We start from the raw sequence: 27,750 nt of genomic DNA on the forward strand, positions 1-27,750 counted from the left end.
CACACACACACACACTCACACACACACACACACACACTCACAGACACACACACACACACACACACACACAGACACACACACACAAGACACACCACACACACACACACACACACACACACACACACACACTCACACATGCAAACATGCACACGTACATATGCAGACACACACACACTGCTTAACACTTCTGAGGTCAGCAGTCAGGTTGATGCTGAAACAGTACCAGCCCATAGACTGCCCCCAGAGGACAGGGTGTGGCACTACACCCAAACTCAGATCTGCCCAAAAAGAGTCAGATCCATCATATCAGCTCAATAAGGGAAATATGCAGGCTGGGTGGAGGGGGAGGGGCCGGCCTGTCACTCATTGTAGCGAGACAGCTTGAGGCGGGGCACAATGTTCATGGACTGCAGCTCCTGGAAGAGCAGCTTGCAGGCGTACGGGATGCGCAGGGGAGGCGGACTTAAGAGCCGAGAGAGGAGGGGGACAGGGAGGACTGACGAGCACCTGGGGGAGGGGGGAGAGAGGGAGGAGGGGGAGAGGAGAGGGGGAGAGGGAGGAGAGGAGAAGAGAGAGGAGAGGGAGAGAGGGAAGAGAGAGAGAGGGGAGAGGGGAGAGGAGGGAGGGGAGAGAGAGGAGGGAGGGAGGGAGAGAGGAGAGAGGGAGAGAGAGAGAGAGAGGGGGAGGGAGGGAGAGAGGAGGGGGAGGGAGGAGGGAAAGGGGGGAGAGAGGGGAGGAAGGAGAGGGGGAGAGAGAGGAGGGAGGGAGGAGGAGGGGAGAGAGAGGAGAGAGAGGGGGAGAGGAGGGAGGGAGAGAGAGAGAGAGAGGGAGGGAGGGAGAGAGAGAGGGGGAGAGAGAGAGAGAGGGAGAGAGAGAGAGACTGACTTTTAGTTTCCATCCATTTAAACACCAATTTCCACAGTCATGTAACATCAAACCATATTACATATTTTCTAACTGAGCTCCACAAACACACACACAAACACCACCATCCTAAGACACCTACCACCGATATCCAGCAGCCACACGCCACACCCACCCGAGCTCGCTAGAGATCAGAGCCTGACACAGCTGCTGGCCGTAGCCACGACACCTCCCATCTCCCCAGACGGCCACACGCCGTCCTGGACGCCCCTCGGTGGGCGCCTAGGGGACCGCAAGGAGACCAGCCCGGTAGCGGCTAGCTCCGCGGCCACAGAGCGCGGTTAGCGGCTAGCCTCCCGCCCAGAGCCCGGTTAGCGGTAGCCCCCGGCCAGAGCCGCGGTTAGGGCTAGCCTCCACGGCCACGAGCCGCAAGGGCTAGCCCAACGCCACAGAGCCCGGTTAGCGGCTAGCCTCCGCGGCCACAGAGCCGCGGTTAGCGGCTAGCCTCCGCGGCCACAGAGCCGCGGTTAGCGGCTAGCCTCCACGGCCACAGAGCCGCGGTTAGCGGCTAGCCTCCACGGCCACAGAGCCGCGGTTAGCGGCTAGCCTCCACGGCCACAGAGCCGAGGTTAGCGGCTAGCCTCCACGGCACAGAGCCGCGGTTAGCGGCTAGCCTCCACGGCCACAGAGCCGGGGTTAGCAGCTAGCCTGTACGGTCTAAAACCATACGAGAAACTTCACATTTACCTTCATCTGGCCCCACGACTTTCAAACATGGTACAGGTCCAGACTACATCTCCCACAATGCCACAGTCAGCTCACCTGGTGAGGACAGCTCTAGGCCCCCGGGCCCTGGCGTGCATCTTGTCCAGAACCATGTGCTTGAGCTTCTGGTAGTAAACCGGGCCGAAGTAGATGTAGGCCTCCAGCGGCTCTCTGGGGGAGAACAGACAGGGTCACATGGTCACACGGTGGAGAGCAGCTGCCAATCAGCAGCATCCCGACATCCATAACAACTGCATAAATACCGTCGCTCCCAGGAGAGGGGCTCACCCGGTGATGCCGGAGGTGACGTAGTCCTTGCCCTGGTAGTTGTACCCGTAGCGAATCAGGTCCTCACACACGTCCTTCACCTTGCTCCCCCCGAAGGCCGTCCCGTAGTGGAAGCGCCCGTCCAGAACCCCCGCCTTCCCCGCCAGCAGCTCGATCAGCTTCCCCACCTGGGCGTCCCAAACACAGCGCTGCTCAACACACAGGTGTGCACACACGCACGCATATGCATACACACACACACGCACGCATATGCATACACACACACACACCACACACGCACCTCACTATCATACACACACCACACCACCCCATATAGCATACACACACACACGCACCACATATCACAACACACACACACACCACGCACCACGCCAATGCATAACCCCACACACTCACATGCACAATAGACCACACCACGATACAGACACACACCTCCCCCTCCGCCCTGCACACACACACACACACACCCCACACACACACCCTCCACACTTTCTCGCACACACACACCCCACACACACACCCCCCACACTCACTCACTCACTCACTCACACACTCACACACACACACACACACCCCTCCCTCTCAGCCCCCAGCCCTAAACACCCCCCTGCCATTCACTCCACTGCAGGTCACATGTTCGCCCGCGTGGGGGTCAGGGGTTTCCATGGGGACTGCGGCAGTTCTCGCAATGAGTCTCTGGCAGGCCAAAGAGAGCCCTGACCCCGACCCCCCATCCCCCCACCGCGTCCCCGTGCTAACAGCCTATTCTGTACGGAGGACGGCTCATTCCAAAACGCACCTCTACTTCCTGCAGGTCAGATCATTTTACAGCTGCAGTTTGCAGTGGATTAAGACCAGGAGCTCCGTATGGTGACCTAATCCAAGCTGACCTTATAATCTGCACAATTAACTCCACATGATGGAGTTCCAACTATCAGCTGCTGAAGGGTGCCCTATGAAAATGCCACACCCCAGAGGACTCTCCCGAAATCTCACACTGAGGGCGTTACTGCATTTAATGAGCATCACATCCATTCAGGGAGGGTTCTACACAAGTTATATAAATCATGTTTCATATCGTAATATCCGGAAATGAAACGCAAGCCTTCATCCCTGACAAGACCAGGAATTACACACTATAAGCAACATATTGTTTTAAAAGTAAAATAGAGGGAAAATACAATGTTTTGCATTATATTTCCCAAATAGCCTGCAGAGCCTGCAGAGCCCCTGCGGGTGGGCGGAGTCTCACCGTCATGCGCGAGGGGTACCCGTGGGGGTTCATGATGATGTCAGGACAGATCCCCGAATCGCAGAAGGGCATGTCCTCCTGTGGGACGATCAGCCCGCACACGCCTGTGAAGACACAAAGCCACACACGCTTGGGATTCAAACCTGCAATCTCTCACACAACAGCCTCGCTCTTTCAGCATGAGAGTATTTACAAGAATCAAGCTCAGCTTCACTTAGCCCTGTTGTGCAGGTAGAAACAGATATGATCCCAGTTTGACAGATAAGGTGTTGTTTGATGCTGGTATTGAACTGTGCTGTGTTTTTCTATGCTGTGCTGAGCTGAGCAGTGATCTGGGCTGGGCTGTGCTGTGTTATGCTGTGCTGATCAGTGCTGATCTGATCCGAGAACCTCAACACAGGTTCTGAACCTCCAACGCTGGGTTACACTGAACCTCCAACGCTGGGTTACACTGAACCTCCAACGCTGGGTTACACTGAAACTCCAACGCTGGGTTACACTGAAACTCCAACGCTGGGTTACACTGAACCTCCAACGCTGGGTTACACTGAACCTCCAATGCTGGGTTACACTGAGCCCTCCAGGCCGATGCGTTCCGCTTCACACTAAAATTCATTTCCTGGTTTTGTGGGAGCGAGTTTGGCCAGAGGGCAGGGCAGAATGGAGGCTGCGCTGTGATTGGCTGACAGAAGCGGGGCTTTGGTGAGAGTAAATGTTTACACGGTGAGGGAGGGGGAGGTGTGTGTGCCCCCCCCCTGCAAACACATTAAGGGCCCATCTGCGAATGAACACAGCAGTGAAGGAAGTCAGCAGAAACCATTAGCCCTGCGTGGGGGGGGGGGTGAAATGCTTTTATTGATTTCTCAGTACACACAGGAGGGAGAGAGAGAAGGAGAGAGAGAAGGCACTGCTCTCAGGGAAATGGTCAAAAATGGAGTCATGTGCACCCCAAAAATGCCCCCCACCCTCAGGAGACCTGTGAGAACCCTACAGGAGGATTGTCAGCCCACAGGGAGTACATGAGGAACACAGGGAACACTTTGCCCCCATAAAATCTCTAAAGGACAAAACAAGTGGGAGGGAGAGAAACAGTTACAGGACAGGGGGAGAGAGGGGGAGAAGGAGAGAGAGAGCAAGGGAGGGGCAGAGAGAGATGGACAGAGGGAGAGAAAGGAGGGAGAGATGGATAGAGGGAGAGGAGAGGGATGGGGGTGGATAGAGGGAGAGGGATGGGGTGGATAGAGGGAGAGGAGAGGGATGGGGGTGGAGAGAGGGAGAGGAGAGGATGGGGGTGGTAGGGAGAGGAGAGGGATGGGGGGTGGTAGAGGGAGAGGAAAGGGATGGGGGTGGTAGAGGGAGAGGAGAGGGATGGGGGGTGGTAGAGGGAGAGGGATGGGGGGTGGATAGAGGGAGAGGGATGGGGGGGTAGAGGGAGAGGAGAGGGATGGGGGTGGATAGAGGGAGAGGAGAGGGATGGGGGGGGGGCACACAGATTCCCAGAGCAGACAGTGGGTGTGTTGTTTGTTTTGTGTGGAAGTGAATGATAAAAGAGGTGTGAAATCGGGAGAGAAAGCCTGGCCATCAGCAGGGGCTCAGAGTCCTCCATCACACCCGTCCCGCTCGGCGCCCCCGCCCCCTCCCCCCCCCCAAACACCCGCACATCTAACACAGCTGTGAGGCCTCCGCGCTGAGCCGCCAAGTAATGAACTTATTCTGCTGGGCGGCGGCCATGAGAGCCGCTGGAGAGTTTAATCAGAGGCCTGGAGCCGGGAACATCAGCTCCCCGGGACAACCCCCACACCGGAGCGAGCGCGGGGGCTTTAATAAGGAAGGGGGTTCAGAACAAACACACAGCGCCTCTCCTGGACCTCTGACCCGCCCCGTCACCACTGCATGGCGGGACCCCTCACCTGTCCAGGTAAACCGGCTCCATTTCAGGTCATGTGCTCAGTTTATTTTAACCGTCATTGATTTGACCTTTGACCCTGTTTTCTACCTCACACTATCGTCTTGCTGATTGTGTTCTTTCAATCACCACAGCGCTCCCCCCACTCAGGAAGTACTGCAGCTACATCCTGCGCCCACCTTCCGATGCCCCCACCCCCTTCAGCTAGTAAGTCTCTCATACATAGTGAGCACCAATCAGAGAGCAGGATATCTCTCACACAGTACTACAGGACAGCGAGCACCAATCAGATCAGATCAGAGCACCAACCGCAGACCGGCCCGCTAACGCTCGGGCCCCACGCTCGCCCTTCCTCTCGCTCTTTCCCAAACGCACTCCCCCACGCGGTCTTCAGCAGGGGCCGCCCACGCCCTGCCTCTCGCTCTTTCCCAAACGCACTCCCCCACGCGGTCTTCAGCAGGGGCCGCCCATCGTGACTAAAGGGCGAGATTTACACACGGCGCCAGTTAGCATTCTGATTAAAACATCATCGGGACGCTTTTTTAGGAGGGGGGGGTGCACAAAGGAGGCTGTAAAGGCTGTTCCCAGGAGCGGAGCAGCCAGAGCGCTGTAATAAATTTGCATAGTCTGGGCAGAACAAAGCGCTCATTAACTGAGAAACAGCTCTGCTGGAGAGGGGGCCTCTGGGGCACGGTCAACACTGGAGCTACGCTAACACACACACACACGCTAACACACACACACACTCACACTCACACACACACACACGCACACACACACACGCTAACACACACACACACGCTAACACACACAGCTACGCTAACACACACACACACACACACACACACACACACACACACACACACACACACACACACACCTTTCTGTCCATGACGGCTGCTGAACTTGTCCCCGATCTCGGGTCTCCTGGTCTGCCGCAGCAGGATCTTGATCAGGAAGGCGTCCTCCGCGTTGGAGGAGATCATCACCTTCTCAACGTACGAGTCTGTCGAGCCTTTGTACCTGGAGAAGGGTCCGAGTCACCATTTTACCTGAGCTTACGCTAACTCTACACTGAACAACTTCAACCATTTTACCTGAGCTTACGCTAACTCTACACTGAACAATTTCAACTGGTTTTAACTGAGCTTACGCTAACTCTACACTGAACAATTTCAACCATTTTACCTGAGCTTACGCTAACTCTACACTGAACAACTTCAACCATTTTACCTGAGCTTACCCTAACTCTACACTGAACAACTTCAACCATTTTACCTGAGCTTACGCTAACTCTACACTGAACAACTTCAACCATTTTACCTGAGCTTACGCTAACTCTACACTGAACAATTTCAACCTGTTTTACCTGAGCTTACGCTAACTCTACACTGAACAACTTCGACCATTTTACCTGAGCTTACGCTAACTCTACACTGAACAACTTCAACCATTTTACCTGAGCTTACGCTAACTCTACACTGAACAATTTCAACCTGTTTTACCTGAGCTTACGCTAACTCTACACTGAACAACTTCAACCATTTTACCTGAGCTTACGCTAACTCTACACTGAACAATTTCAACTGGTTTTAACTGAGCTTACGCTAACTCTACACTGAACAACTTCAACCATTTTACCTGAGCTTACGCTAACTCTACACTGAACAACTTCAACCATTTTACCTGAGCTTACGCTAACTCTACACTGAACAATTTCAACCATTTTACCTGAGCTTACGCTAACTCTACACTGAACAACTTCAACCATTTTACCTGAGCTTACGCTAACTCTACACTGAACAACTTCAACCATTTTACCTGAGCTTACCCTAACTCTACACTGAACAATTTCAACCATTTTAACTGAGCTTACGCTAACTCTACACTGAACAATTTCAACCATTTTAACTGAGCTTACGCTAACTCTACACTGAACAATTTCAACCATTTTACCTGAGCTTACGCTAACTCTACACTGAACAACTTCAACTGGTTTTACCTGAGCTTACGCTAACTCTACACTGAACAATTTCAACCTGTTTTAACTGGAGCGTCAGAGGTGTCAGTACTGCAGGGTTAGATGTGTCAGTACTGCAGGGAAAGAGGTGTCAGTGCTGCAGCATTAGATGTGTCAGTACTGCAGGGTTAGATGTGTCAGTACTGCAGGGAAAGAGGTGTCAGTACTGCAGGGTTAGATGTGTCAGTACTGTAGGGTTAGAGGTGTCAGTACTGCAGGGTTAGATGTGTCAGTACTGCAGGGTTAGAGGTGTCAGTACTGCAGGGTTAGAGGTGTCAGTACTGCAGGGTTAGATGTGTCAGTACTGCAGGGTTAGAGGTGTCAGTACTGCAGGAGGGCACTGGGCAGTGCAGGACGGGCACACTCACGTGATGGGCACATCTCTGTACTGAGGCTGTCCTGACTGGGTACTGCCCTCCAGTGGCGTCTGGGTGACGGTGGGCATCGACTTATTCACCAGCACCTGCTTATTCTCCACCTTCTCCCCTGTGGACACCAGGGCTCACACAGTCAGTCAGCACAGGGAAAATCAGGGCTCACACAGTCAGTCAGCACAGGGAAAACCAGGGCTCACACAGTCAGTCAGCACAGGGAAAACCAGGGCTCACAAAATCACATTCAGCACAGGGAAAACCAGGGGTCACATAGTCAGTCAGCACAGGGAAAACCAGGGCTCACACAGTCAGTCAGCACAGGGAAAACCAGGGCTCACACAGTCAGTCAGCACAGGGAAAACCAGGGGTCACACAGTCACGCTCAACATTGGACCGTGAAACTCCACGCCTTCTCAAATGCTATGGCCGGTGTATTTATTATGTGAGAGATCTCAGATGGAAGTGCGCCCCCCAGGCCCCGGGCTCACCGGGGGAGCAGATCCCGTCGGCGTCCAGGATGCTGTGCCTCCAGATGGGCTTGTGCGTGGCCGCGTCCAGCATGGGGCCCATCACCTTGTCGAAGGTCTGGTTGGTGTAGCGCCTCAGCGTGCACTTGGCGTTCTTGTAGACCAGACACCGCCCGAAGCCTGGAATTCAGCAGCGCTCAGTTCTCACGCTCTCGGGGAACGCCGGCGTTCCCACAGGGAGCGGCCGGGAATTCCCACCCGTTTCCATGGCAAAAACCGCTCCATTACGCCGCAGAGCGTAATGCCCAATAAACTGTCTGGAATACTGTGGCAGGTTACATTTCACACCTCAATGCATTTAATACTGACATCACTCAGCAGACAGAATAAAGCATGGCAAGAAGGAAACGTGCATGATGGGAAATGTAGTTTCAGTGCATTCCACCCCCACCTCTGTCCAGCGAGGCCTTGTTGAGCACCAGCGCGTCCTCGATGTCGTAGCCGCTGTAGCTCATGACCGCCACCGTGGCGTTCTGGCCTGCGGGAAGCTTCTCGAAGTCGATCAGCTCGATGGTCTTGGTCTTCACCATAGGCTTCTGCGGGTACCCCAGCAGGTACATCAGCGTGTCGATGCGGTTCCTCTGGTTATACCCGATCGTACCTGGGGGGGCGGGTGGGGCAGAGATACGGCATGGCTTACGCGGTTTGACAGGGTACATGCAGCCCCAGAGAGGTTTAAACTGCCTCCAAAAGAAAAAATGCATAAATACAGGATTGGTGCAAAAAATCATTTGAATTACAGTTACGCTTAATTACAAGGATAGTCTATAAACAAACTCAGAGGCCGATGTACACACCCTGAAAATATATTCCCAGGTTGACATGACCACCATGGAAGTCAAACGGAAACCTAAAATCTAAAGTGCGACTACATTTCCCAGAGTGCATGACTATTCCACATAAATCACTGATTTGTCTTTTGTTCATAGGCCCGTTAGAGGACATGAAGAATGCAGGGTGAGTTTAAATTCTTTCATGGGTGCTGGTGTTCCTCAGAGTCACAGCTCAGCCGAATCCTTCCGGAAGAGTGTTTCATTTAATCAAACACCTGTTCATTTCAGCCATGTAACCTAAATCAACGACAGGGACGGCTTCTCATATTACACAAGAACTCAGCTTCGGGTCCTGGACACGCTGCCACTCGAAGTCTCACTGTTCTGCTGCCAGAGAGAACTGAATGTTTTACTCATCTTACTGATTTAATTTTAACATTTAGGCCAAGATTCTGGCCAAAATTAAAGAATGGAATCTAAGGAGGGAAAGTTCCAGCCTTCAAAATATTTAAAAAATGTCAGAAAAACCCCCCCCAAAAAATGATCAATTACAACTTAAATCCTAAATAGGCTTTCTGTCGAAACACTTAAGGCTAACAAACCTCATGTAAGACGAGACGCTTAGGCCAAATTAGCTCAGCAGTTCACTTCCTGATTCTGTTCTAATCGCGTTGTTAGGGGAGACGGCTCGGACCAGGCCGCCCGGCCAGCTCTGGAGCCGAACAAACACTCCAGCTTCACGCCGTCGGAAAAATAAGCGAACGCATCGGTACGCACTCACAGCATCCTGACCTCTGGGTCCGAGCGGCGTGACCCGCCCGGGTCAGGAGAATGTACCGAGGGTGCCAGAATGTTTAATCCCCCTTTTGGGGGAAACGGGGGGACAGGGCGGAGGAGAGAGCGGAGGCTCGGGGATAAAGGCCCTGACGTTTGTCAGCCGCCATTATGCCACAGTCAGGTCACAAAAACAGAGCCCTCACCAGCCTCGGCCACACAGGGAGATTAGCACATGTATAGCCCCCCCACACCCGCCCCCGCCCCGCCCCCGCCCCCACAGAAAAAGAGCAGGCGGAGGGTATTGGTTCAAATATAGCTGCATTCCCTGTGGGTTTGTAAGGGTGGGGGGCGGGGCGGGGGCAGCAGTGACGTTGGAGGGTTTGGTTTCCAGGAAACTGTGTGTTCAGGCACTTTGGCACATGCAGCTGAGCACACTGACCTCCTGAACGCACAATGAATCTGTAATGACACTCAGGGTGAGGGGCAAGGAGGCGGCTAGCACACAGCAGAGAGAGGGGTCACACACACACACACACACACACACACACGCACTCACACACACTGAGGACGTGGTGTTTTGGGGCTCACTCACCCATAGCCTGCTTGCCCATAGCGCACTGGTATGTGTTTCTGGGGGACTGGTTGTGGTGGGGGTATGGGATAAGGCCAGCACACACCCCCAGCAGAGTGAAGGGTTCGATCTCCAAGTGGGTGGTGTCCCTACACACAGTAATCACACACAATTACACAACCTACAGTACACACACGACCCCACAGCACACACAATAATCTAGTGTACACACTAACCTACAGTACACACAATAATCTACAGTGTACACTGTATACGGTACACAAGGCAGAATTCTATCTAATCCAGGCAACGCCTTGCATGGAGTCACAGCAGATCTGCTCTGCTGGGGCTGCAGACACTCACTTGGTAATCATGTGTTCGTACAGAGCGATTGGCTGCAGAGACACTCACTTGGTAATCATGTGTTCATACAGAGCGATTGGCTGCAGAGACACTCACTTGGTAATCATGTGTTCATACAGAGCGATTGGCTGCAGAGACACTCACTTGGTAATCATGTGTTCATACAGAGCGATTGGCTGCAGAGACACTCACTTGGTAATCATGTGTTCATACAGAGTGATTTGGCTGCAGAGACACTCACTTGGTGATCATGTGTTCATACAGAGCGATTTGGCTGCAGAGACACTCACTTGGTAATCATGTGTTCATACAGAGCGATTGGCTGCAGACACTCACTTGGTAATCATGTGTTCGTACAGAGTGATTTGGCTGCAGAGACACTCACTTGGTGATCATGTGTTCATACAGAGCGATTTGGCTGCAGAGACACTCACTTGGTAATCATGTGTTCATACAGAGCGATTGGCTGCAGAGACACTCACTTGGTAATCATGTGTTCATACAGAGCGATTGGCTGCAGAGACACTCACTTGGTAATCATGTGTTCGTACAGAGCGATTGGCTGCAGAGACACTCACTTGGTAATCATGTGTTCATACAGAGCGATTGGCTGCAGAGACACTCACTTGGTAATCATGTGTTCGTACAGAGCGATTGGCTGCAGAGACACTCACTTGGTAATCATGTGTTCGTACAGAGCGATTTGGCTGCAGACACTCACTTGGTAATCATGTGTTCGTACAGAGCGATTGGCTGCAGAGACACTCACTTGGTAATCATGTGTTCGTACAGAGCGATTGGCTGCAGAGACACTCACTTGGTGATCATGTGTTCGTACAGAGCGATTGGCTGCAGAGACTCACTTGGTGATCATGTGTTCGTACAGAGCGATTGGCTGCAGAGACTCACTTGGTAATCATGTGTTCGTACAGAGCGATTGGCTGCAGAGACACTCACTTGGTAATCATGTGTTCGTACAGAGCGATTGGCTGCAGAGACACTCACTTGGTAATCATGTGTTCGTACAGAGCGATTTGGCAGTCGTTCTCCTCGTTGACATCCAGATACTCCACCAGGCTCTCGTGGAGAAAGTCTTCAAAGTTTCTGAAACCCAAGAAACAGAGCAGAGGGAAAAGATGGAGAGCATTTTAGAAGCTCACCCTGCGATGTTTAATGAGCGAAATCTTTGCGGATTTTGGCAAATTGCTTGTGCACTGTGCATAACCACATTGCTAGCTAAAGGATAATAGATATTAAAGCTGAAAGGAGCGGTCACATTGTTAGCTAAAGGATAATAGATATTAAAGCTGAAAGGAGCGGTCACATTGTTAGCTAAAGGATAATAGATATTAAAGCTGAAAGGAGCGGCCACATTGCTAGCTAAAGGATAATAGATATAAAGATGAAAGGAGCGGTCGGAGGGTTAGGGTGGGTACCTGTAGCCCTGGGTGAGCTCCTCGATGTGTCTGGTCTTCACTGCCGGCTGCCCTCTCTTCACAATGATGTAGGGTCTGCCAGGAGAGAGACCACACATCTGAGCCTCCATTAACACTGCAGAGACCACACGTCTGAGCCTCCATTAACACTGGAGACCACACATCTGAGCCTCCATTAACACTGGAGACCACACATCTGAGCCTCCATTAACACTGGAGACCACACATCTGAGCCTCCATTAACACCGGAGAGACCACACATCTGAGCCTCCATTAACACTGGAGACCACACATCTGAGCCTCCATTAACACTGCAGAGACCACACATCTGAGCCTCCATTAACACCGGAGAGACCACACATCTGAGCCTCCATTAACACCGGAGAGACCACACATCTGAGCCTCCATTAACACCGGAGAGACCACACATCTGAGCCTCCATTAACACCGGAGAGACCACACATCTGAGCCTCCATTAACACTGGAGAGACCACACATCTGAGCCTCCATTAACACTGGAGAGACCACACATCTGAGCCTCCATTAACACTGGAGAGACCACACATTAGCCTCCATTAACACCGGAGAGACCACACATCTGAGCCACCATTAACACCGGAGAGACCACACATCTGAGCCACCATTAACACCGGAGAGACCACACATCTGAGCCTCCATTAACACTGGAGACCACACATCTGAGCCTCCATTAACACTGAAATAATTTGCACATACACATGTATTATGAACTGTTTCAGCATCTTGGTGAATAAAGGGGGGGGGGGGGGGTTTAAGGCACAGGGGGGTGCGCTGCAGGTAGACAAAGGGCCACACGTGACCCCTGGACGCAGGAGCCGACGCCCACAGAGTGTGACATCAGCCTAATCTCCATGGATACCGGGGACCCTGCTAATTGTCATAATGGGGCGAACAAGCACCTCTCAGCACCTCTCAGGGGCTACACCTTAACAATGAGCCTCCTGGAGTCGCCATGGAAACGGCGAGTGCACAGCACTGTGGGGCGGAAACAATGGCGGCGGTGAGAGGGCTAGCAGGGGAGCAGTCAGCCCTCCGGCCCGCGGGGATGGCTATCACAGCGGGGGCATTCTCTCCTTTCATTACGAGTGTCATCAAGTGAACCTGCGGCCAAGCGTTAAGGACTTAGCACAGGGTAAGAGGCTAGCAGGTGCAGCATGGCTAACAGGTGCAATGAGAGGCTAACAGGAGCAATGAGAGGCTAACAGGTGCAATGAGAGGCTAGCAGGTGCAGTTTGGCTAACAGGTGCAATGAGAGGCTAACAGGTGCAATGAGAGGCTAACAGGAGCAATGAGAGGCTAACAGGTGCAATGAGAGGCTAGCAGGTGCAGTTTGGCTAACAGGTGCAATGAGAGGCTAACAGGAGCAATGAGAGGCTAACAGGTGCAATGAGAGGCTAGCAGGTGCAGCATGGCTAACAGGTGCAATGAGAGGCTAGCAGGTGCAGCATGGCTAACAGGTGCAATGAGAGGCTAACAGGTGCAGTTTGGCTAACAGGTGCAATGAGAGGCTAACAGGTGCAGTTTGGCTAACAGGTGCAATGAAAGGCTAACAGGTGCAGTTTGGCTAACAGGTGCAATGAGAGGCTAGCAGGTTCAGTTTGGCTAACAGGTGCAATGAGAGGCTAACAGGAGCAATGAGAGGCTAACAGGTGCAATGAGAGGCTAACAGGTGCAATGAGAGGCTAACAGGTGCAGTTTGGCTAACAGGTGCAATGAGAGGCTAACAGGTGCAGTTTGGCTAACAGGTGCAATGAGAGGCTAACAGGTGCAGTTTGGCTAACAGGTGCAATGAGAGGCTAACAGGTGCAGTTTGGCTAACAGGTGCAATGAGAGGCTAACAGGTGCAGTTGGGCTAACAGGTGCAATGAGAGGCTAACAGGTGCAGTTTGGCTAACAGGTGCAATGAGAGGCTAATAGGTGCAATGAGAGGCTAACAGGTGCAGTTGGGCTAACAGGTGCAATGAGAGGCTAACAGGTGCAGTTGGGCTAACAGGTGCAATGAGAGGCTAACAGGTGCAGTTTGGCTAACAGGGCAGATCTGTGCTCCACACTCTGGGACTCTGAAACCAAGCTGCTCTGTAAATTAGCGGAGCTACCTGGCGGTGGTTTGGTACCAAAAAGTAGACGGATAAGCATTTTAGCGAGCCCGCCGCAGCCCCGCCTCCCCAGGTGACCCCCACCTGCACAGCCGGCCCCCGTCAGAGCTGATGTAGACGCAGCGGTCCGTCAGGTTGGTGGAGATGGAGACGAACTCATTGATGAACCCCGCCCTCCTCATCAGCCGGAACGTGTGGACCAGCTTCTGATGATCCCGGATAACCCCCAGGATATTACCTGTGCCAGACACACACGTACACGTACACACACACACGCACACGTACACACACGCACACACAGGTACGTACACACACGCACACACACACGTACACACACGCACACACAGGTACACGTACACACACACACACACGTACACGTACACACACGCACACACAGGTACACGTACACACACGCACACACAGGTACACGTACACACACGCACACACAGGTACGTACACACACGCACACACACGTACACGTACACACACGCACACACAGGTACACGTACACACACGCACACACAGGTACGTACACACACGCACACACAGGTACGTACACACACGCACACACAGGTATGTACACACACACACACACACACACACACACACACGTACACGTACACACACGCACACACACGTACACGTACACACACGCACACACAGGTACGTACACACACACACGCACACACAGGTACGTACACACACACACACGTACACGTACACACATGCACACACACGTACACGTACACACAGGTACGTACACACACACACGCACGCACACACACACACACACGCATGCACACAGGCATACACACACACTTAAACTTAATTCCTAAACGATCATCTGTATTTACTAATTCACCTCTCTAATATCACTCTAATATATCCAAATGATTACGAGGAAATGTGTGGTGTCCATGGAAACTGTGCTCTCAGTGGATCTGAGGACAGAGATGGAAAGTTGGCAGTGGACTGAGTGAGTGTGAGTGTGTGTGTGTGTGTGTGTGTGTGTGTGAGTGTGTTAACGTGTATGTGTGTGTGTGTGTGTGTGAGTGTGTTAACGTGTATGTGTGTGTGCGCGCGTGTGTTTCGCATGCAGGTGTGTGTGTGACAGACAGGCGTACCGTTGAGGAACACCAGGAAGACGCTGGGGTAGGACAGCTCCTCCCCACACAGCAGGTTGACGTCCTCCACGCCCAGGTTAAAGGCCAGTTTGATGATGGGCCCGTCCTCCATGTCAGTGGTGATGTGAGTCATCAGGGCCAGGTTCTTCACCAGCCCGCACGCCTTATACACACAACCACCAGCAGGGGGAGCCACTTACATCACTCCATATACACATCACTGACGGCACACATCACTCAACACAATGTATTACTGAACAGGTATTGCCAAACACAGCACCATCAGCAGCAGAAGCTGGCAGGCCCCTGGCCAGTTTGAGACGCTCAGCTGGTCTACTGTGTCCGAAGCGCAGGAGATTTTAAGGTGAGCAGAGCGGGGGGCTCACCTCTCCTTCGGGGGTGTCGGACGGGCACAGCATGCCCCACTGGGAGGGCTGCAGCGAGCGTGGGCCGCTCACTTTGCGGGTCTTCTCAAACTGAGAGGAGATTCGGGTCATCATGCCCAGCGCCGAGATGTAGGACAGGCGGGACAGCACCTGCGTCACGCCCTGCCGGTCCATCTTAAAACGCTTCAGAGACCAGTTACCCTGGAGACACACACACCCAGAGACCAGTTACCCTGGAGACGCACACACACCCAGAGACCAGTTACCCTGGAGACGCACACACACCCAGAGACCAGTTACCCTGGAGACCCACACACACCCAGAGACCAGTTACCCTGGAGACACACATACACCCAGAGACCAGTTACCCTGGAGACGCACACACACCCAGAGACCAGTTACCCTGGATACACACACACCCAGAGACCAGTTACCCTGGAGACGCACACACACCCAGAGACCAGTTACCCTGGAGACCCACACACACCCAGAGACCAGTTACCCTGGAGACACACATACACCCAGAGACCAGTTACCCTGGAGACGCACACACACCCAGAGACCAGTTACCCTGGAGACCCCACACACCCAGAGACCAGTTACCCTGGAGACACACATACACCCAGAGACCAGTTACCCTGGAGACGCACACACACCCAGAGACCAGTTACCCTGGATACACACACACCCAGAGACCAGTTACCCTGGAGACACACACACACCCAGAGACCAGTTACCCTGGAGACACACACCCAGAGACCAGTTACCTTGGAGACACACACACACCCAGAGACCAGTTACCCTGGAGACACACACACACCCAGAGACCAGTTACCCTGGAGACACACACACACCCAGAGACCAGTTACCCTGGAGACACACACACACCCAGAGACCAGTTACCCTGGAGACACACACACACCCAGAGACCAGTTACCCTGGAGACGCACACACATCCAGAGACCAGTTACCCTGGAGACACACACACACCAAGAGACCAGTTACCCTGGAGACGCACACACATCCAGAGACCAGTTACCCTGGAGACACACACACACCCAGAGACCAGTTACCCTGGAGACGCACACACAACCAGAGACCAGTTACCCTGGAGACCCACACACACCCAGAGACCAGTTACCCTGGAGACGCACACACACCCAGAGACCAGTTACCCTGGAGACGCACACACACCCAGAGACCAGTTACCCTGGAGACGCACACACACCCAGAGACCAGTTACCCTGGAGACGCACACACACCGAGTCTCGGGCAGGGTCGGGGTGGTGGGGCGGTACTCACAGTGGAGATGGCGTTGACCATGCCGTTGGTGACCTGGTCCTGTCGCATGTGTTTAACCACGTCGAACTGCGCGGCTCGCTGTTTGGGGATGATCTGGTCTGCGATCTTCTTCAGCTCAGAGTTAAACTTCTTAAACAGGTCCTCAAACAGGAGGGACAGCAGCTGGGGACACAGTCACATACAGTCACACCGTCTGACTGCAGCACCACAGCACTGCAGGACACAGTCACAACGTCTGACTGCAGCACCACAGCACTGCAGGACACAGTCACACACAGTCACACCGTCTGACTGCAGCACCACAGCACTGCAGGACACAGTCACACCGTCTGACTGCAGCACCACAGCACTGCAGGACACAGTCACACCGTCTGACTGCAGCACCACAGCACTGCAGGACACAGTCACACCATCTGACTGCAGCACCACAGCACTGCAGGACACAGTCACACCGTCTGACTGCAGCACCACAGCACTGCAGGACACAGTCACACCGTCTGACTGCAGCGCCACAGCACTGCAGAGTTCATTATTATTATTCTTTATCATCATCAATCACTGGCTATCGTTTGGATAATTGTATTTTTACCTTTCTTTTACAGAGAGATGAAGTGAGAAAGAGGGACAGAGAGAGTGAGAGAGAAGGAGAGAGACAGAGAGAAGGGGATCAGCCCTCTCTCCCTTCATCACTGATGTGAAGCGATGGCTGATTATTCAGGGGAGGTTTCCTCCATGTTACTCTCACCTGTCTGTGCGCTACAGATCAGAGAGGAGGACGGATGGACAGACAGAGGGACAGAGAGATGGACGGACGGACGGACGGACGCAGGCGGTATAATCCGAGCCAGATGTGGCGTGCAGAGCCGTGTGGAACAGCGCTGCCGCCCCCGCAGCCTCTGATTGGGCGCCGCCGCGTCTCTCCCGGCGACGCCTTTACGCGACGCTAATAAAGAAATTAATCTCCCGCGACACAGCCGCCAATTAGCCCCGCGCGCGGAGCGCTGATTAGAGGGGGGGGTGGTGGGGGGGGGCGCTCCCCGTTAAGCCTGCCGCGGGCGGGGCGCGGGCGGGGGGGGATGAAAGGCCGGGGGGGCAGAGGGGTAATTACATTATCGGCGCTGGGCAGGGATTAGCCGCGGCGGCGGTGCTCTTTTGTCCCGGGCCGCGGTTCTGGTGCCGTTCCATATCTCACCCCCAACCAACACACACCGTACAGAGCAGAGTACAGACCGGGGGGGGCCGGGGGGGGGGCCCAGGGGGGGGGCGAGGGTTTGAAAACAGAAAAACAATGGAGGAGTAAAATAATGAAGCTGTTAATAAAGAAAGAGGGATAAGGGAGAGTGGGAAAAGAGAGAGAGAGAAAAGAGAGGGAAAAGACAAAGAGGCAGGTGAGAGATTAAGCTTCTTTCTCAACCACACAAGCCAGCGCCAGCATCTGGAGTGTGTGTGTGTGTGTGTGAGTGTGAGTGTGTGTGTGTGTGAGTGTGTGTGTGTGTGTGTGAGTGTGTGTGTTGGAGTGAGTGTGTGTGTGTGAGTGTGTGTGTGTGTGTGTGTGTGTGTGTGTGTGTGTGTGTGTGTGTGTGTGTGTGGTGTGGTGTGTGTGGGTTTTGTGTGTTGTGTGTGTGGTGTGTGTGTGTGTGTGTGTTGTGGTGTGTGTGTGTGTGTGAGTGTGTGTGGTGTGTGTGTGTGTGTGTGTGAGTGTGGTGTGTTGTGAGTGTGTGTGTGTGTGTGTGTGTGTGTGTGAGTGTGTGTGTGTGTGTGTGTGTGGTGGTGTAACGTGTGAGTGGTGTGTGTGTGTGTGTGTGAGTGTGTGTGTACGTGTGAGTGGTGTGTGTGTGTGTGTGGTAGTGTGTGTGTGTGTGTGTGGGTGTGGGTGTGTGTGATGTGTGGTGTGGTGGTGTGTGGTGTGTGTGAGTGTGTGTGTGTGTGTGTGTGTGTGAGTGTGTGGGTGGTGTTGTGTGTGTGTGTGAGTGGTTGGTGTGTGTGTGGGGGTGTATGTAGGTGTGTGTGAGTGTGGTTGTAGTGTTTCGTGTGCACATAGTGTTTCACAGTGCCCATCACACAGGTAGTAGGCTCCCTCCGGTTCTCTTTACACACCTCAGACCCTCACACACACACACACACACACACAGACACACACAGACCCTCACACACACACACACACACACACACACCTGTCCGGCCAGCTCCAGACGCTTGTTGCCATAGTAATCCCTGTCATCCACCTTGTTGTCCCCTTGAGCCAAAATGACTCGGCGCACCATGACGGCCAGGTAGATGCACTTAGCCCTGAAGTTAAACTCCTTCACCTGCAGGAGACAGAACACACACAAATAAACCAGCCATTCAGCAGCCAATCACAGCCCTTACAGGTCCACGCAAGAGCTCACATCAAACTGCACATGTATCTGTGAAAGAGCTGGTATTTACAGCACAGGTGTGCCTGTGCAGCAGTGTGTGCCCCTCACAGGTGTGCCCGTGCAGCAGTGTGTGGCCCTCACAGGTGTGCCCGTGCAGCAGCGTGAGGGCACTCACAGGTGTGCCCTCACAGGTCGTGCAGCAGTGTGTGGCCTCACAGTGTGCCCCTCACAGGTGTGCCCGTGCAGCAGCGTGAGGCACTCACAGGTGTGCCCGTGCAGCAGTGTGTGGCACTCACAGGTGTGCCCGTGCAGCAGTGTGAGGCACTCACAGGTGTGCCCGTGCAGCAGTGTGAGGCACTCACAGGTGTGCCCGTGCAGCAGTGTGAGGCACTCACAGGTGTGCCCGTGCAGCAGCGTGTGGCGCTCACAGGTGTGCCCGTGCAGCAGTGTGTGGCACTCACAGGTGTGCCCCTCACAGGTGTGCCCGTGCAGCAGTGTGTGGCACTCACAGGTGTGCCCGTGCAGCAGTGTGTGGCACTCACAGGTGTGCCCGTGCAGCAGTGTGAGGCACTCACAGGTGTCAGGTGGTTCAGATGGCTTTAGTAACACCACTCTGAACAGATCTGTGCTGCTAACATACTGGGTTAAAATGAGGCTAAGGGTGCATCGCCATGGTGAAATGGCTTTGGACACTGACTCGCTTGGGCAGGTTTCTGCAGAAGAGCAGAGAATGATGACATCACAGAGGTGGTGACGTTGCTTAGAGACAGACGGGCAGACTCACGGGTACGTGTGTAAGGACAGTGGAGGCCAGCAGCTCTCTCGCTTCCTCCATTTTGGTTTTTTTCGGCCCGCCCCACATGCGCTGTCGACGGACTTTATTCCCGATGTATTTCAGAGCCTGGAAAACACAACACACCAAATTAACTTCATTCCCAAAATATTTCAGAGAACTAGAACTAGAGATGTGCAGACGTATGATCACACACAGAGCCAACATCTTGGTACAAACTGGACTTGGCTGAAATCACTTACATCTTACTTTAAATTATAGGATGAAACGTTCCCCAATGGCGTGGTGCTGATTAAAATGATGTAAATCCATGGAAAGGCTTTTTAAGCCTCAGCATCCACAGGTGCAGTCAGCGTCCGATTCAACTGGGCAGAGTCCCAGTACCTCTAAACGTGGTCCCACATTAAGCGCTCACGCTCGTTAACACTCACGTTTAAGGGCACAGTAACCAGCGGTGCCCTGCGGGAACAAGGTTCTGGGCACATCTGAGCACACATTTTGTTCCAAAACTTTTTCCTCAACAATGAAACAGAGCAACAGGTTTCGTGGCATTAGCACTGAAAACCCGTCCACTGGACGGCCCCCGAACTGAGCGTATTACAGTGTTCTACAGAACCTCACATCGCCCCCCCAGCTCACCTGAGTCAGCACTCTGACAATGGGGGGGTGGGTGTAGGGGTGGGGTCAAAGCTCAGGCTCATGGTGGGGGTCAGCTGGGACCACCCACTTCACATCCTGAATGGGTCTGCCGGACCCAAAGCAATGGCTACATTCCGCAGGCGATGACATCATCCCCTCATTATGCGGGGCTCTCCTGCGTTTCATTGGCCCGTTCACTGCAGAGCAGACCAGCGTCCTGCTCCAGAACACCTGCACGGAACATTAGGGAGCTCCGCCCCTTTCACTGACCAATCACACCTTTACGCATGTCAGGTTGCAGGGAGCCTGGTGCAGCAGCAGCAGTGCTCGGTCCAGTGTTTCCGTCTGGCAGGCAGGGAAGACGCATGAGGTCACTAACAGTTTTCCTATTCGGAAAATCTTCTGAAAATATTACTACAGCTAGATTCACTAGCAATTCGACTGAAAGCACAGTCTGAAATGTTACATTTAAGCCCATAGGTGGGGAAAAACCAACATGACAGGTGGTAGCATTGGTTTAGAACACAGCTCATTTCAGCTGTGAGCCAAGACAGCCAATATTGTTTGTTGGAACTTGGCCTCATTTTGATATCAATACTTTTAAGGACAGGCCCAGATTTTGCAAGTTTTAATTGGTGACTTGTAGACAGAGCTTTGTGTGCGTGAGTAACTTGGCATTTTTGTGCGCTGAAAGCGCTTTTTTGTCGAGACGCGGCTGACAGGGACGGCGAATAAAGCCCGGCGGCTCGGGGGGAAGGGCGGGACGCTAGCGGCGCGCGCGGGCTCCCTGATTACCCGCCCGGCTCATCGCTCACGGGGACGGGGAGCCATAGTAACTGAGTGTCTGCAAATGGCTTCAGGAGCCATTGTTCTCCTCCGCTTAATTTAGCTTCCTCTCCGCTTCCCGCCGACGGCATGTTGCTAAGGGCCGTCGTTAAGGGAGAGATGCTGGAACGTTAATAAATAACCTGATCAGAGTCCAAACTTGTGTCCGCGCTGGTTTCTAGGATACCGACGGGCTTCTTTTACAATACCAGTGCAGGTTCCTGTTGGCAAACAAGGCTGTGGATTTAAATACACCGACTCGTCCCTTTGTCCAAGCCGCCATTATTCAGGAAGGGGAAATCATTTCAGACTCCGAGGGGCCTGCTCTGATCAGTCCAGCGCTCAAAGGGACGGCCTTCTGTGGGTCCGCAGCAGCACAGAAACATTTTGATGGGCGAGTTTGAGGAGCTCGGCATATTCTGCTGATCTGCAGATGATCTGCAGGTGATTCTGAGGGCTGGGGAGACCGAGGGGCCTCCTACAACGGCACTTCTGCGCTGGTCAGTGGTGCCCCTGTCCGAGAGAACACCGCTCACTGACCACCACCGGGGGGCGGGGCATGGTTATGGGAACCAATGGGATGCAGGCACAAGTGACACTGATGAGACAGCACCTATACTCACCTGTAGCTCTCACGCTGCTGTCCTACCGTGTGAAATTCACTTTCCAGGGGAATACTCAGAGAACCGGCGTGCTCGCTAACCAGGCTAAATCATTTACTACAGTAAATCTTTTTTTTGCCCCATACAATTTCCAGTCAGGTACATAGCACTGGCAAGAAGGCAAGGCTGCTTCATGGCTGCAGCTGAGTGAAATATCACAGAGTGCAACAGTTAGCAGAAGCACTAGCCGCGAGCCACTAAGCGCTAGCCGCCAGCCACCAGCCACAAGCAGCTAGCCACGAGCAGCTAACCGCCAGCCACCAGCCACGAGCAGCTAGCCACGAGCAGCTAACCGCCAGCCACCAGCCACAAGCAGCTAGCCACGAGCAGCTAACCGCCAGCCACCAGCCACGAGCAGCTAGCCACGAGCAGCTAACCGCCAGCCACCAGCCACAAGCAGCTAGCCACGAGCAGCTAACCGCCAGCCACCAGCCACGAGCAGCTAGCCACGAGCACCTAACCGCCAGCCACCAGCAGCTAACCGCCAGCCACAAGCAGCTAGCCACGAGCACCTAACCGCCAGCCACCAGCCACGAGCAGCTAACCGCCAGCCACCAGCCACAAGCAGCTAGCCACGAGCAGCTAACTGTGAGCCGCTAACCGCTAGCCACCAGCCAGGAGCCGCTAACTGTGAGCCGCAAGCCGTACCTGCGTCTGGGTGAAGATCTGGGCCTTCTGGCACTCCTCCAGGCTGGGGGCGAAGGCGGCCATGACGTGCTCCTCCGTGCCAATCATCTGCACGATCTCCTGGTCGCTCTCCACGCCCATGGCCTGCGGGGGGACACGGGCTTCTGAGGTTCACTTACGCTAACGAGCGCGCGGGGACTGGGCCTGCTGTCCCCGGGGCAGCCCGCGCTCAGCCAGGCTCAGAGCAGCCCAGAGGGAGCTCACTCAGGCTGACCACACACACACACACACACACACACACACACACACACACACACACACACACACACACACACACACACACACACACACACACACACACACACACACACACACACACACACACACACAGACCATCGCAAACCCTAACCCCAACCCCACACCCATCCAAGGGTTCACTTCATTTTCACGTTTGTGACAGAACGACAACGGTAAATGAAGGATACATTTACCGTTACTTATAATACAAGATTTTTATTTATTTATTTTTATTCTCAATGACATACAAGTAGATTTTCAAAAATTGCCTGAAAAAAATGGTTAAATTCTTGTTGGAACTGGAAGACTATCATATCAAAACTGGATAATAAACAAACAACTTCAATACTGAATTTTGTTAAAAAATAAACCAAACACGACAACACTTGTTGGAATAACAACTAGCACGCCCAAGACAAGCCAAGAAATGAAAAAACGCAACATATCCTGCGCCTGATCTCTCCTCTCCTACACTGCCCCCTGCTGTTTGAACACAGTCTCTGCAACCCCAACATGCAACACCGCCCGAAGGGTTCAAGAGCAGAGACCGGCCCAGGAACGATCAGTGAAGCCAAAAACAAAACACAACAACAACAAACTGCTTATTAGAGCAGATCTGCTTTAGAGCTTCATGTCATTGCAGTGTGTTCAACTGCACTGGAATGGGAAGAAGGGGCTATACTGCCATCTTCAGGTAAAGGTCAGGAAGTACAACAGGCTGGACAGGCTGGCAGTTCTCTCTCAAACAAGCAGCGATGGAAGGAGAAGAAGCAAACGCCTGTGGATAATTCCACTGGGGGATGCGCGTCGTGTGGACGTGCGGCGTATTACCTGTGTACCTCACTGGGATAGCCTGTCTGCGCTGTGAGCTGTGACTGAAACGTGCAGCGTATTACCTGTGTACCTCACTGGGATAGCCTGTCTGCACTGTGAGCTGTGACTGAAACGTGCAGCGTATTACCTGTGTACCTCACTGGGATAGCCTGTCTGCGCTGTGAGCTGTGACTGAAACGTGCGGCGTATTACCTGTGTACCTCACTGGGATAGCCTGTCTGCGCTGTGAGCTGTGACTGAAACGTGCGGCGTATTACCTGTGTACCTCACTGGGATAGCCTGAGCGTGCTGTGAGCTGTGACCGAACGGCAGCAGAGACTTCTGTTTTTGGCTGTCCAGTGCTTATGCTCAGGAACAGCGGGTCCAGGATCAGCTTCCCTAATCCCTGAGCTGCAGCTGTGCTGTTGGGCTGATCAGGTATTAGGGTGCGGCCCTCACCTTGAAGATGATGGCGATGGGGGCGTCCTCAGACAGGGTGTTGTGCCGCAGGTAGAAGCGGCCCTGCTTGACGATCATATTGGTCCTGCTTTTCTTCTCATGAGTGGAGCTGAGACACACACACACACACACATACGATCACTGGGCCTGTGCAGAGGGACACTGTGCCTGTGTAGAGGGAGACTGTGCCTGTGTAGAGGGAGACTGTGCCTGTGCAGAGAGAGACTGGGCCTGTGCAGAGGGACACTGGGCCTGTGCAGAGGGACACTGCCTGTGCAGAGGGAGACTGGGCCTGTGCAGAGGGAGACTGGGCCTGTGCAGAGGATCACTGGGCCTGTGCAGAGGGAGACTGGGCCTGTGCAGAGGGAGACTGGGCCTGTGCAGAGGGAGACTGGGCCTGTGCAGAGGGAACTGGGCCTGTGCAGAGGATCACTGGGCCTGTGCAGAGGGACACTGGGCCTGTGCAGAGGGACACTGGGCCTGTGCAGAGGGACACTGGGCCTGTGCAGAGCATCACTGGGCCTGTGCAGAGGGAGACTGGGCCTGTGCAGAGGGACACTGGGCCTGTGCAGAGGGAACTGGGCCTGTGCAGAGGGACACTGTGCCTGTGCAGAGGGACACTGTGCCTGTGTAGAGGGAGACTGGGCCTGTGCAGAGGGACACTGGGCCTGTGCAGAGGGAGACTGGGCCTGTGCAGAGGATGACCGTACCTGGTCACAGATGCTCCAACCGCACCCTTCCTGTCCTGCTCCACAATGATGCGGTTTTTGGACAACTGCTCCTGGATCAGAATGACCTTCTCCTGCCCTTTTACAATAAAATATCCTCCTGGAGAAACCGGGAAGGGCATTCAGCTTTAATACACAAACAATAAGGCTCCAAACTTACTTTTCCAAGCTCACGTGCACACTCATGCTACATCACTACCAAGTGCATTTTACCAGGGACCCTTCTAATCCTGTAACAACATGTCTACAAGAAAAGTTTGTTTCTACAGATCAGTGGGGGTGGGGGGGGGGGGGGTCTAGGGTAGTTGTACAAATGCTACTGAATAACACTGTGACTGTACTGCTCCTCATTAAGGAATAAACCACATTAGATGGAACACCAGGCAGTGCCTACCTGGGTCCAAGGGGCATTCGTTGAGTTTTGAGAACTCAACAGGTGTCTTTCCTGTCAGAACGCAGTTGGAACTTCGCAGCATGATTGGCATTCTGGGTTAAAAAAAAAAGGGGTTCAGTCAAACTTGGGAACAAATGCAGCGGTAGTTAAGTGTTCATTCTGAGAAATAGTTTCCTCTTACAACTAAAACAACAAAGACAAAAAAAACTAACTTTTATGGACAGAAAATAACTTTTTTGTTTAAGCAACGTTTTAAAGAATAAATCAACACTCCAAACGGAACTTTGAACAGAAATCATATGAAGGAATTTGCAGGTTTTTATATTCACAGTTCAATGTTAGTTTGAATGTTGGTTTTAGACGAAGGCACCTTCCAATGGGCAGGGCGTTCCGGATGATTCTCTGGCTGCCTCGCGTGTACTCGATGTCCACGGTGATGGGGGCTGAGTATGTCATTTCCCGCAGCCGACACTGGGGGATGGGGGGTGGGGGTGGGGGTGGGGGCAGGGCGGGGGGTCAGAGGCCTCATACCCTTCTGATTGTTTACTGTCATGACTTAGACCCAAAGCATACAACGAGGGCCGTATCTGTGTACGGATTTCATGCCAAATTCTGACCTTAATTACTTACTTATCCCAAACATTTAGGCCATCTGATATTTCAGCTACATTTCTTCATAAGCACAATGATGACAGCGGAAGGTTGTTCCCGTGTCCCTGTGTGAAAAGCTTCACTGATCTAACCTGCGAGTGAACCAGTGCTGGTGTATATAGCTAATTAGCTAATTAGCTCATTTAGCCAGTGTAATTTGTGGAGACAAAAACCTGCTTACACAGTGGCCCCCCAGGGACGGACCAGCCGCCCCCTGCCCTGGACCTTCACACCACTCACCTCGTGGGGAGAGACCGGCCGTGTCACATTGAAGCTTTCCTCCACATCAGGCATGCCCACATAGATATTCAGGTACCTAGAAATACAGACATAAGGTGAATGTGTTGCTAACCATAGGCAATACCATGGGAAACACCATGGGCTGTCCTGCTGTCCCCTGCTCCAAAAGTATGGGCAACTGCAGTTTGCCTGCATAGAGGCTGGATGTGAAAATGAGCACTCACTTCAGGTACCACATTGGATCTGCATCGCTCGTGATCTTCTCATTCGCCTTCATGATCTTCTTAATCTGAGGAATCGACAGGCCGCGTCAACAACAGACCGTGGCGCAACTGAAATGGCTGTCAGCACCAATCAGAGAGAAAAGCGATCTCACCTCCACGTTTATGAAGTAATTGAAGGAGTCGATGTGTTGCTTTACGAGGCCTTTCACCTAAAACGACAATGGCGGTTATGGCAAAATGGCTGTTGCTTGGGAAAGATTCAGTCAAAACAAAGGGGTCAAATCACAATTAACAGCGTTGGTTACGTCGTTCGTGGCCGTCGCTGACGTGTAACTGTTAAGAACAGAATTAGGTTTTTACCTGAATATGCCTACCTAACCATGGGAAGCGCAGTTATTCCACAGTATAGTTCCGTCTAGCAATAGGACGTACTTACAGCACCTCTTGAACAGGAACAGCCTTTAGTGAAAATTCCTGTAGTCGGTAAATGTGTCGCACTGCAGTGGCATGGGCTAATGACTGTACCTGTGTGACAGGTACCACTAATTATTCATTTACAGTGTGCTTCAGCCTACGAAGCTGGAAACGTAGCATTCATTTTAGCTGGTACCACCAAAGAGTGCCGGTGCGCTGCAATGCTACAGCTCAAGAGGAACAGCGCAGAATGACTTTCCAGAATGTATTTCGCTAGCGAGACTACTAGGTGGCAAGATACCTTACCTTTAGGAAGGCTGGCAGAAGTTTCCATTTTTCCTTGAGAGAGAAAGTACAAGCCAGTAAATTAACAATGTCCTGCGACTTATACAGCAGTCAATTGCTTGATATAATTTCGAACTAGCGAGGAAACTAGACAGACAGGACTGAACTCTTTACCCATGTACGCATTTACCTCCACTGTATTGACAGGAGCGGCAAGTTGTTGTGGCGTCATGCCCACAAATTCCTCTCCAAAGACCTCCATAAGTTATTATATTTCGTAAAACAGTACTTTAATTCTGCCACCGAAACAAGCCCGTCTCACATGTTTTGCCAAGCTACCGGAAGTACTGATAACCACGCGAAGTAGAATGAGTTACTTTATTGATGTCTCGTGTGGAAAGAAAATTTTAAAAAGACAGTTCCGCCACTATTCATCTTCCATTTCAGCTTTCTCTGATATGAAATATTCTAAACCG

At 52.9% G+C, this 27,750-nt stretch overlaps 1 protein-coding gene across 1 annotated transcript; it reads right to left on the minus strand.

Moving 5' to 3' along the window:
* Positions 1 to 27,649, minus strand: polr3b (polymerase (RNA) III (DNA directed) polypeptide B). The gene is made up of 27 exons (XM_064319553.1): positions 27,465 to 27,649; positions 27,296 to 27,328; positions 26,728 to 26,784; positions 26,576 to 26,640; positions 26,352 to 26,427; positions 25,831 to 25,931; positions 25,461 to 25,552; positions 25,049 to 25,166; positions 24,339 to 24,447; positions 22,791 to 22,913; positions 20,008 to 20,124; positions 19,038 to 19,172; positions 16,864 to 17,025; positions 15,562 to 15,762; positions 15,176 to 15,338; positions 14,136 to 14,289; positions 11,917 to 11,991; positions 11,486 to 11,584; positions 10,139 to 10,266; positions 8,388 to 8,597; positions 7,958 to 8,116; positions 7,464 to 7,581; positions 5,956 to 6,098; positions 3,170 to 3,273; positions 1,918 to 2,084; positions 1,687 to 1,800; positions 1 to 507 (listed from the first exon to the last, which is right to left on the minus strand). The coding sequence occupies exons 1-27, from the start codon at positions 27,534 to 27,536 to the stop codon at positions 360 to 362; spliced, it is 3,243 nt and encodes a 1,080-aa protein (XP_064175623.1). The 5' UTR covers positions 27,537 to 27,649; the 3' UTR covers positions 1 to 359.
* Positions 27,650 to 27,750: the final 101 nt, after the last annotated feature.

This window comes from Anguilla rostrata, chromosome 19, assembly GCF_018555375.3.
Source record: "Anguilla rostrata isolate EN2019 chromosome 19, ASM1855537v3, whole genome shotgun sequence".
In the NCBI taxonomy this organism is placed as follows: Eukaryota; Metazoa; Chordata; class Actinopteri; order Anguilliformes; family Anguillidae; genus Anguilla; species Anguilla rostrata.

Excerpts from the sequence above, each read along its gene's own strand:
- polr3b (XM_064319553.1), bottom strand. The coding sequence starts at position 27,536 with ATGGAGGTCTTTGGAGAGGAATTTGTGGGCATGACGCCACAACAACTT. Across the intron at positions 26,785-27,295 it reads TTCTGCCAGCCTTCCTAAAG|GTGAAAGGCCTCGTAAAGCA; the intron begins GTAAGGTATCTT and ends TTGTCGTTTTAG. Across the intron at positions 10,267-11,485 it reads TACGAACACATGATTACCAA|GGACACCACCCACTTGGAGA; the intron begins GTGAGTGTCTCT and ends TACTGTGTGTAG.